The sequence below is a fragment of the Ictalurus furcatus genome, chromosome 13, assembly GCF_023375685.1.
Source record: "Ictalurus furcatus strain D&B chromosome 13, Billie_1.0, whole genome shotgun sequence".
Classification (NCBI taxonomy): domain Eukaryota; kingdom Metazoa; phylum Chordata; class Actinopteri; order Siluriformes; family Ictaluridae; genus Ictalurus; species Ictalurus furcatus.
The window spans coordinates 17521761-17534087 of record NC_071267.1 but is presented as its reverse complement, the minus strand read 5'-3'; the positions used below and the strand labels follow the sequence as shown (position 1 = coordinate 17534087).

The following is a 12327-nucleotide window of genomic DNA, read 5'->3' as shown; positions in this document are numbered from 1 at the left end:
TTGAAAAAAAGCAAAATGGAGGATAATTATATTTTTTGTTTTTGGACCCTGCTGGAATCATTAATGTTTAAAAAAAAAAATGCATGCTGATGAACTAAACTAAAGAATCGAATGTCCAAAGGAAAACATGCCCAGTGGTCTATAAATCCCACAAGGATATCCTTCAGTAAATATGAAAAAAAATCCACATTATACACGAGAAAACAATCATGCACCAGGGCAGAAAAGAATGGGGGAGGGGGGCAGGATTAAGTTACTAGTGAAGGAACTTTATTAAAAAGCTCAAACAGAGATAAGCTAGTAATGTAAATAATGCCTTTTAGGTCTTTATGAATCATGTCCTTTAAGGCGTTATTGGGGGGGGGGGGGAGGGCAAACAGGGTAAAAGACAGTAAAAATGGTATTTAAAAAAAAAAAAAGAAAAGAAAAAAAGAAAAAAGAAGAGGACTGTCCATCTGTGCAGAAACTGATATAAAGCTAAATAAAATAGAAAAATCTTTTTGGGAAATGATGGTTGAACTGGGAAATAGATGGTTAACTGACATGCAATTTAATTCTATTAATTAATTAACAAATTTAATTATTTTGCAGAATATGACATTAATTACACTTCAGGGGAATATACAATTGTTCATTTACACATTAACACAAACCTTTGACCGTTTGTCAAAGTTAGAAGTAAAAGGTTAAAGGGCCCAGGTTTACCTTCTTCTTAAAGGTCTGCTCCACCTCCCACAGCTGAGCATGTTTCTCTGAAATGGCCACTTTGACAACATCCTGCTTCTTATTGATCCTGTTCCTCCAGTCTTCCTCACCGCTCTTCCTCAGCAGAGCCAGCCTGCTCACACACAAACACGCATCAGACGGATTCAAAACCAGCACAATAACAAACACTTCAGTAGAACAGCACTGACGCATGCTGCACCTGGACAAACGCGATTTCATTTCAAAACAGTTCAGTCAGTAGTTGGCCAGACGCTGACGTGGGCTTTTTTATGAGTCAGGTCCAAGCAGAACACAATACTGACATTCCCACGTTCCTCATCCACAACTGTAGGATGTATACTGTAGGACCAAAAATCTGTGTGACTTGTTACATTACATTTACATTAACGGCATTTAGCAGACACCCTTATCCAGAGCGACTTACATTTATCTCATTTATACAACTGAGCAATTGAGGGTTAAGGGCCTTGCTCAAGGGCCCAACAGTGGTAGCTTGGAAGTGCTGGGGCTTGAACTCCTGACCTTCTGATCAGCAACACAGAGCCTTTAACCACTGAGCCACCACTGCCTATTGACTTGTTCAATGAACATGATTGGACGCTGGGGCATTTTAACTGTCCTGAGATTATTTACAACAGCAGCTGAAACACCAAAATAAGTACCCAAGATGAGGTGATTGGCACCATAAGCAGGTATTAGGTGACTAATTGTTGTGTTATCTTATATTGCCCATCCTTTACACAGACACACAATACCGCACAAACAATTTCACACCATTTCTATCACATATACATCAAAGTGTAATCATAAAAATACATCATGTACTTCATTATTATACTCTTCATAATGCATTACATCAACCACCAGATGTACTTGGTTACTCTTTGGAGGCATCACAATCACCATCAGCCCATCACTACTGTTGCACAATAAGCACAAAAAAAGCAGCATCTCATTACACAATGTGATTGTACATCGCCAATATTTAGTGAAATTAATTCATTCCAAAATCAGCTGCTTTCCTGGAGGACACCAATGTCAGCCAGAACAAAACTTCTCTTGAACCTCGGACAGCTGGAAAGCTCACGCAAAAAGACTGGGGTTTGCTATACAAGTTTTCATGTGCATTTTGCATGTTGCTGCAATATCAGTACTGCAAAAGCCATTATTATGATAACGATTAATAAACAATTTATTGCGTAGCCCTTGAATAATGGAGCTGAGAGCTCAGACATCTCACTTTTTCCAAAAGAATGTGAAGAAGCATTTTTCTATTTATTGGTTTGTCATTTTCATAAACTGAAGCTGTGAGATTATAATGAATTAAAGCAAGCCACTTTTGTTTACTTTTTCTTAGGTAATGTTTCTGGTGGATTACACACACTTTATACAAAAAACCATGAAACCACAGTATTTGCTTTTATTCCCCCCTCTCTCAATATTTTTGATGGCTTAATTTCTCTGTAGAGTGTTAAGATCTGTAACACTTTCTCCTGTTTGACTCAAAACCACATCTTTGTCACACTCAAACACACACACACACACACACACACACACACACACACACACACACACACACACACACACACGTTAGCCTACACTATTTGCTAATATCCTCAGGGTGAGACACTGATGTGTTTGTCACTACAGGCTGCTTTAGATTACTATGTCCTGGAAGCTTCGACATCCTGTAAACAGTCAAGTTATTACTCTATGACTGATTAACACTCATGTTCCTGAGACGCAGCCTTATATAGAAATGTCCAAAGTGTCCTGGCTTCTGTCACATCTTATTAGTTTGCATTTCAAACGTTCATTTTAAGTGCAAGTAAGTTAAAGTATACTGACTGAAACTGTATTTCCTTCACCATCATTCACAATAATATTGTTTCACTTGTATGTATTAGGATTACGTATAAACTAATCTCCAAATATGGAACACCAGTGTTTTAGATTTGTATATGTACGATTCTCTTCCTTTCCAACTTAAAAGTTGCATTCAAAATACAGATGAATGATGACTCAACATTGCTGTTCAGGTTTAAATGCACGCACACGCATTCAGAGAGCAACTCACCTCTCTTTGATGGACATCTGCCTCGCCGACATGATGTCTGAAATCTCTGCCTCTTCAGTGTCTTGTTCTGTCTCTCTGGTCCTCTCCCTGTCCTCTGAGACAACCTCTCTGCTGGACTCCAGCAGCTGCTGAGCGTGTGTGCGCTGCGGGAGAGACGCGCTCCCGTTCAAAGGCTGAGATGCAGTCAGCGCTGCTGCAGCTCTCGCTGAAACAGCCTGCTTAGGAAGACCTGTTGCACAGTAAACACACACGTACACACAGGAAGCTGTTAGGACAGCCCCAGTCCAGTGACGGAGAGCAGCCAGACAGACAAACTAGGATTGGGTGTGTGGCTTTCTCCTGGCCTATTCTATTGTTGAGAAATTATCATACAATCCGACTGAATGTAATAGGGTGTTAGTTAATTTACATAAAATAAGCGTAGGTGTGAGCGTTAGATATCTTCATGTTCAGATACAGGAAATCTGCAGAACCACAAGCTTGCGTGAGAAACAGCACTGACACAGCAGGAAGTGTGTTCTTTCTCTGTGACAAACACAGGCATCAAATCATACTTTAAGCGCTGGACTGATTCGGTTACAGGATCATCAGTTGTTGTAGAGTCATTTCCTCTAGCCTCTACATCTCACAGCTTGTTTTTGCCAAGACCATCCAGTCATTAACATTCATAAAACTTTCATAAACAGATGACCACTCTTCAATAACGTTTATTAGATGATGTTGGTAAGTTCAGAAATACTGCTGCGGTTTGTCAACATCATTTGTTTAATCGCAAACCTAACCTACAGTTCACACCACAGGTGATGTGCAACCAACACATCTACATAGTGCAAGCAGTGATTAGTCCAATCCACACTGCTCTGTTCTGTAAGTGCAAATACTTCATTCTCATAATTTGTTCATCTGTGACCAACTTTATCATGGTCAGGATGGATCCAGAGCATGTCCAAGGAACACTGGAACACACCAGTCCATAGCAGGGGACGGTACATCCACTCCTTTACCTGCTCATTCCCACCTAATGGCTATTTAATGTAGCCAAGACAGCTACAGGCTTGTTTTTTGGATGTTAATAGAATACGGGAGGTGGAGCCAAAAAAAATAATAAAAAAATAAAAAAATAAAGGGGTGGCCAGCTGCAATTACACAGTTCAGCAAAAAGTGACCCGAGACATCGGGATCATAAACAAACCAATTATCTGGAGTTTATTCTGGTTCAGTATTACCATTTCAGAAATACTTGTGTAATTTTCACCTTAACGCACAAGATGAGGATAAAGAGAAGCAAAATTCACCTGCAAGGGCTATAAGAAGGTTCAGAGCACTATGTTCATACAAAACTCCAACAGCAACTGAATATGTCAGGAGTATGTGAGAGAATCTTCATGTACTATGGTGAATTAGCCAGCTAGTGGCATGCTCAATAGGACCGCAATTACCACAAAGTTTTGCACTCAAGTCTCCATCAGTGAACAGTGAATAACTTCAACAAAACAAACAGTCATGTGAAAACGGTAATGAATTTCCTGGTTACATAATTGCACTATTTGACAATGTAGTACACAGTTATAGAAGGGATTTATTTATAATTGCACTATCCAGAGTCACCCAGATGAAGATGGATTTCCTTTTGAGTCTGGTTTCTCTCAAGCTTTCTTCCACAGCTCATCTCGGGGAGTTTTTCCTTGCCACAGTCACCTCTGGCTCTCATTAGGAATACATTCATTTATTTAAAATGTATATCCTGGATGTATTTATTTCTGTAAAGCTGCTTTGTGACAATAGCCATCGTTAAAAGCACTATATAAATAAAACTTAATTAAATTGATGAAAGAAAGAGCATTCAGCACATCAGTCTATACAGATGCAATCTTTAAAAATCAGTGTTGACTGTTGCTGTTTCAAAGCTGCACAGGAAAATGCTGCTAAACCACATAAACCACACTGTGTACAGATTTCACATTTTGTCAGTGTTGCTGCATCTCCCTTTCACCTAAAAATGCTAATAATAATTACAAAAATACACCAAGTAACCCTACCTGCCACAGCTGATCTTGACCTCTGATTTCCATCCGTCTCCTGGAGGTCACACGACGTCACTACCTCTCCGTTTGGCTGCTTCACTCTCTCCAGAGAGGGCAGCTTCCTCACGCCCACACCCAGGCTGGACTCCTCTCTCTCAGCTCCAGGCAGCTCAGAGGGACCTTTGTGGTTCTGGAGTGCTGAAAGAGGCTGCGATTGGTGCCAAGGTGGTGCATCTCGTTCATCATAGCGGTTGGACACACTGGGTTGGGCCAGATGGAGGTCACCTGCATGGACTGTAGAAACCGTGGTAGATTTTATAGCGGAGGAGGAGGGGGTGATATGAGAGCCACCTCCAACCTGCAGGCAAACAGAAAATAGACAGAATTGAAAAGTCTGGTATAGGATAATGGTGGCAAATAGACAAGAAAGAGTCATAAGTGAAGAGTCTTGTAACTGAAAGTCTTAACACAAGAACACAAATACACGCATGTTCAGTTACAACTAACGCAAGATGCACCTGACATGCTCATACAGTTCTTCAGTAAAGTGACTTTCAGTCACTTAAATACATATGAAAAATAAATCTTTCAATGACACCAGTTCCTTTTAAATCTGAACACCTTTCCATAAGAAAAAAAAAAAAACTTCGGTAAAACAGACTTGTACGTGACATTCAGCCCATTATCAATGACCAGTGCAGATTTACATAAACATTCCAGCAAACACAATTCCAAGACATACACATATGACTTTATAGCGACTCCTTGAAACAAAGTGCAATTCATCACTACAACACTGATCCTAAAAATAACATACATCAGGAATTTACAAAAAGATGCGCAGTGCCATACTGACCTATGCAACTATTACATCTATTACATATAACTAGCACCACAAGGTGAGACAGTGATTCATACAGTGACACTGAAGCACAACAGCACAGGACAAGCCTATGGTTTTACTGCAAGCGGAGTAAAACTAAAGCAGATGAGAAGAACCACACAACTCTCTCACATGGTCCAGATCACTCAGTCCATCTGAGTGCCGCATCTCCTCCTCATAAAGATCAGAGTCCGAGCCATCCTGCACCAAAGAGAACCATCAAGCACAACTCTACCTGTGTGCATGCAGAGTGAAAGTAGTAGTGGAAGTACAGTGGTATAAACGACACACTGATGGATCTTTTTTTTTTTTTTTAAAGCACAGTAAGCACATCACATTTTCATTATTCACTACAACACTTAACTGTCAAGTACACAATCCCAGAGTCAAGTGACATTTTAATTAATTAAAAGTATAAATAAAGGTTTTGCCACTGTTGGGACTGATTTCATGTTCAATTGACATGACGAGCCACGCCAAGTCAGATAACTGGAAAAACTGGCAAAATTAAGAGATGCTCCATTGTAGCTGGTGGTCTAGGGCTTTCATGAAGAATGATGGCATAAGTACCAGAAAATGTTACACAATTCAGCCAAAAGTTTGTGGACATCTGATCACACAAGTATGCAGGCCTTCCCTAAACTGTTGCCACAAATTTGGAAGCAGACAATTGTATACAATGCATTTGTAGGCTGTAGCATTACGATTTCCCTTCACTGGAACCAAGAGGCCCAAACATGTTCCAGCATAGCAATGCCCCTGTGCACAAAACAAGCTCCATAAAAGACATGGTTCGACCCCACTGAACACCTTTAGCTCAAACTGGAACAATTGCTGCACCCCAGGCCTCCTTGCCCAACATCAGTGTTGGCCACACTCCAAAATCTAGTGGAATGCCTTCTCAGAAGAGTGAATGTTATTAAAACAGCACAGGGGGACTAGCTCTATAATAGAATGTTCAAAATGCACATATGGATATGATGAATGGGTGTCCACAAACTTCTGGCCATGTAGTGTAGCTCCAAACTGGCTCTGCCAATCCAAACACCAACAGATGAATGGTTAGGGAACACAAAATCCAATGTTCTGCAACGACCATCTCTGGGTTTGAAAGATGTAGACAGCATGTTGACTACACAAAAAAGGGCTATAGACATGCATATATACACACACTGAGGAATATAATGGAGCTTGAAATGTTCTGCATGGAGGAATGGTTCTACAAGCTACCAAAAAAAGGACAAGGCTCAGTGCAGTTATTCTCTCCAGGGGTGGCTTCACCAGATATTAACTGCAAGAGTACTAATTCTGAAACAAGGGTTTGGTACTTGTTTTGCATGTTAAACATAACTATACAGTCACCCTCATTTTCAGGAAGGGTGCCAATAATTCTGGAGAGTGTAGGTCACCTGGACTTCTTTCTGTTATACATCTTTTAGTACCACCTATTAGAGAACCAATTGTGTGAAAGTGTGAAAAGTCTCCACACCTGCGCCACCTCTCCGGGTATGATAGGCTGGGTCTGGTAGCGGGCATGACTGCGCCGTGTCCGTGTGTCTCTATGGCGGATGGGGTTGGCACTGGACTGCTGTGTGAGTTTGTTAAAGATGGCCATTTTCTCTGCCAGGCTGAGAGTGGACAGGTCAGGCTCCTCCTGGCTTTCTTCAGTGTGCCGAGCCTTTTCCTCCTCTGCTGTTTCCTGCAGCAATCGAGCCTCTCGTGCTTGCTCCCTCACCATAGAGCTGAGAAAGGAATTACAGCACCGAGAGGTGACAGGGGAAAAGGGAACAAGACAGACAGATTAAAAAAAAAACAAAAAAAAGGAGGGGCGGGGGGGGGGGGGTGAGAGAGAGAATATAAAACAGCATATTACTGAAGACCTAGATATTTCATAAATATGAACTTTATCCTCTCTTTTTTTTTTCCCCTAAAGTCAGCTACATGTTAAAATGATTAAAGTAGAGGCTATGTCTAGAGCATTAGTTCTGAATGAACATGACTAAGGCATGCATCGACTGTAGAGGAAACGCTGCACAAAACAATTAGGCCACCATGGACGGTGCAATGTAATATGACCAACAATAAAACCACAATCATGACAGAACGAATGCCGCTTGTTATGGATAGAGTGACTGAATAGTGTATGAAGGCAACAGTGGCAGCAGAATTGTTTGTAATGCCACAGCACAACCATGCAGGGCTTATGAGAGACTGAGGAAGTATGTGGTTACTAAAGTAAGACTCTCTCAGACATCTTTATGGTACAGTGACCAATCTTGAGGATGTGTTCATTCCATCACATACCACAATTGTGCTTATTAGAAAGTGATCACAAGATATTGACCATTTTGCTAAACTTTTAGATGGTCAAATGAGCTGTTTGGGATGTTAAGACAAACACACCAGGGGTCTCTTTTATAAAATGTTCTTGTGATAAAGTCTGACTCTCAATTCCTTGGTTTTGGGCAACACGAACATAAAGCATACATAAAACAATTACTGAAGATAAATGAATCTTAGGATTAAGTGACAAATCAGAAACTTGAAATTGATATGCTCATTTTTCTGTCATAAAAATAGAATAAAACAACAAAAGGGTTTGTACTGAATATTATATTCACAATATCTAAGATGATAAATAAATGAGCCAGTGAGGAATTACTTTAGTTACTCAGACATCTAGTTAATGGTGCATTATGCAAAAAATACCATGCAGAAAAAAAAACCCTTGAAAAATTAAAGATCCAGCCTTCAATATTGCTTTTGCCAGAAGCAATATCATGCACATGGGATTTGTTATAAATCTTTAATAAATTGAAAAGACTTTTTAAATTTAAAAGTAAGCACATCCATAATAATTGTGGATTCCAGGCATTACTTTATACAGTGCTGTGAAAAAGTATTTGCTCCCATCCCCAACAAAAATAAATAAATAAATAAAATAAGAATTAAATTAAATTCTCACCAATGTGAAAAACTAATTGTCCCCTTAAATTCAATCTGGTTGTGCCAGCTTTGGCAGCAATAACTGCAACCAAACACTTCCGCTAACTGGAGAGCAGTCTTTCACTTACTTCTAGGACTAGGATTTAGGATCATTGTCTTGCTGCATAATCCAGTTGCGCTTGACTTTCATCTTATGGACTGAAGGACAGGTGTTCTCCTTTAGGATTTTCTGGTAGAGAGCAGAATTCCTGTTTCCCCTCAATTACTGCAAGTTGCCCAGGCCCTGAAGCAGCAAAACATCCCCACACCATCACACTGCCACCACCATCCTTGACTGTAGGTATGATGTTCTTTTTGTGGAATTCAGTGTTTGGTTTACTTCAGATAAAACGCCTGTCTTCCAAACGGTTCCATTTCAACTCATCAATCCACAGAACATCCTCCCAAAAGGTTTGAGGATCATCAAGGTGTGTTTTGGCAAAATTCAGACGAGCCTTAATGTTCTTCTGGGTTAGCAGTGGGTTTCACCTCGCCACTCTTCCATGGATGCCATTTTTGCCCAGTGTCTTTCTGATAGTGGAGTCATGAACAGTGACCTTTATTGATGCAAGAGAGGCCTGTAGGTCCTTTGATACCGTCCTTGGCTCTTTTGTGACTTCCTGGATATGTAGGTGCTGTGCTCTTGGAGGAATTTTGGAAGGTCGGCCACTTCTGGGAAGGTTCCCTACTGTGCAGAGTTCTTCCATTTGGAGATAATGGCGCTCCCTGCGGTTCTTTGGAGTCCCAGAACCTTTGAAATAGCTTTGTAACCCTTCCCAGACTGATGTATTTCAATCTCCTTCTTCCTAATAATTTCTGGAATTTCTTTCAATTTTGGCATAGTGTGTTACTGGGTAAGACCTTTTAACCAACTTCATGCTGTTGAAAAAGTTCTATTTAAGTGTTGATTTGATTGACCAGGGTTTGCAGTAATCAGGCCTGGTTGCGTCTAGTCCAGCTGAACCCCATTATGAATGCAGTTTCATAGATTTGGTAACTATGGCTTCAAATACATTTTCACAGAGGCCCAGCTGGCATTAGATACATTTTTTGCTTCAATAAATAACTTTTTAATTTAAAAACTGTATTTTGTGTTTACTCAGGTTGCCTTTGATTCATCTCAGATTTTGCTTTCATTTCTGAAACAATTTAGTATGAGAGATACAAAAACACAAGAAATCAGGAAATCATACTTTCTCACAGCACTCTAAATGAGGCTCCTGGTACTTTTTGAAGACATAAACAACTTAAAAATGTGACACTACTTGTTTAATCCACATGAGGGAGCACTGCACCTAAACACAGTTCATACGGTGTACAGTAGGTAAAAATAACACATTACTCAACAGACCTTTTGCTACATCCAGACCTCAAGGTTGTCTAGTTCACGTTACAGAGCATGTGGGTTAACTAGTGTGCGATCTACATGCTTAAATGTGATGACATTTAGACATATTAGTACCCATTAGCGTGACCATGCCTCTTCTACACACACATTCACACATGCTCATGTGTGTAGGTGCACAAGTCCGAGAGAGACGTCCGAGTACCTGTGTTGGGTGACTGTGCTGCTGACTACAGTGGGACTAGGAACACGTGTTACTGAAGACTGAACAGACACAGTCTGTGACAAGGGACCAGGGGAACTTCACAGGACAAGAGGAAAAAGGAGTGAAGAAATATAGAAAGAGGGAGGGGGGAGAGAGAGAGAGAGAGATCAGAAAAAAGACTTATTAAATAACTGGTAGATTTGCCCAAATGACCACAGACCGTCCGAAACAATGTCACAGCACAGACGTACAGGTCTGTGTAAGGTGAAAGTTATAACAATAACAATTAAATAGCTACCTGGTAAAACCAAGTCCGCTTAAATAATGCTTAAGATCACAACTGAGTAAAAAGGCCATTGTTAAAAAAAAAAAAAAAAAAAATTAAAAAGACATTCTAAACTCAAACGTTTAGGAGTAACACACTGATAAGGAAACCATAACTAAAAAAGTAATTTGCATTGTATGCCCTTTAATACAAACAGCTATACCCCTGCTCATTCAAGCAATTATAAATTATCAGCCAATCACGTGGCATTAGTACAATGCATAAAAAAAAAACTAAAAAAAACATGTAGATACAGGAGCTTCAGTTAATGTTCACATGAAACATCAGTATGAGGAAAAAATGTGAGCTCAGTAATTTGTCCGTGCCATGAATGTTCCGAGTATTTCAGAAACTGCTGATCTCCTGGGAGCACTGGAAAAACCTCGCCTGGTCTTTCCAATCTTCAACTGTCCAGTTTGGGTGAGCCAGTGCCCACTGTGGCCTCAGATTTCTGTCTTGGCTGACAGGAGTGGAACCTGATGTGGTCTTCTGCTGTTGCAGTCCATCCACCTCAAGGTTCGACATGATGTGCATGCTGAGATGCTTTTCTATTCACAACGGTTGGAAAGAGTGGTTACCCGGGTTACTGTATCCTTCTCGTCAGCTCAAACTAGTCTGGCCATTCTCCTCGCACCTCTCACTAACAAGGTGTTTAAACGCGCAGAACTGCCGCTTACTGGATTTTTTTTTTTAAAGAATATTCTAGAGACTATAGTACTTATGAATCCCAGGAGAAATACTGAAATACCCAAACCAGCCCATTGGGCACCAACAACCATGCCACAGTCAAAGTCACAGAGATCACGTTCTTTCCCCCATTCTGATGTTAATGTGAATATTAACTGAAGCCCTAGGCATCATCAGTACTTATTAAATTAAAAAAAAAAAAAGATCAAGAAAATGGTCTTTTATTTACAGTATCAAGCTGATCAGACGTAGATATTTTTGAATGAAATATTAATTTTCTTGCTTTTTCCATGTTAAATCATTTATTTTTGTGCATGGTAAACAAAAAGTACCACTGTGATCCATTACGGTTTCCCTGGCTCTGTGTTTGCAACCTTAAATATTGTTATCTTAGTGTAATATTATTATATTGTGACAATCAGAATATTTTTGCCATACTGCTCACGCTTAGTTGATTACACAGTTGCTTCTGTAAAGGTCTTACATGAGAGACACACAGACAGACAGACATGCATAAAACGAAGAGTGTCCCCTCATGTTTGTGCTCTTACGTGGCAGCAATGACGACTTCCTCTGATGTGATTGGCTGGGTACGGTAGCGGTCCTGACCTCTTCTCAGTCTACGTGCTAAAGCAGCATTTTGGTTTTGTGCCTTCAAAGCTGCACTCTCCACACTTTTCTCCAACTCCTGAAGCACAGCAAAACTTCCACATGAAAAATGGAAGAAATATCTTCCCACTGCTCATAAAACAAACAACTCATACATTTTATTAAAAAAAAACGGCATTGGTGATTTTGTGCACAGCTGCAAGTCTGATTCGTGCGACAAAAAAGCGTACATACTTTTGAGCATACCAACACACAGAAATAGGCAGACACACACATACCCTGAAGAGAGAGCGTTTGGCAGCAACACTCATCTTTGCTCTCTCATCCAACTTCTCCTCATCTGCTGGGAAAAGAGAGAGAATGACCAAGAAAAAAAAAAAAAAAAAAAAAAGAGAGAGAAAGAGAGAAATCAAGTTGGAAAGAATATTCGTGAGAACAGCCTTTTCAAAGCAAATACCTCA

At 40.1% G+C, this 12327-nt stretch overlaps 1 protein-coding gene across 1 annotated transcript in view; it reads right to left on the bottom strand.

Annotated features, from left to right (window-relative positions):
• svila (supervillin a) overlaps window positions 1–12327 on the bottom strand; it is a 52712-nt gene that overhangs the window by 21308 nt on the left and 19077 nt on the right. Inside the window, exons 11-17 of the mRNA XM_053638999.1 lie at window positions 12145–12206; window positions 11809–11945; window positions 10246–10341; window positions 7200–7452; window positions 4843–5185; window positions 2804–3032; window positions 706–838 (exon numbers count right to left, since the gene is read on the bottom strand). Of these exons, the coding sequence (XP_053494974.1) occupies window positions 706–838; window positions 2804–3032; window positions 4843–5185; window positions 7200–7452; window positions 10246–10341; window positions 11809–11945; window positions 12145–12206 (1253 nt within the window). The remainder of the gene's footprint in view (window positions 1–705; window positions 839–2803; window positions 3033–4842; window positions 5186–7199; window positions 7453–10245; window positions 10342–11808; window positions 11946–12144; window positions 12207–12327) is intronic.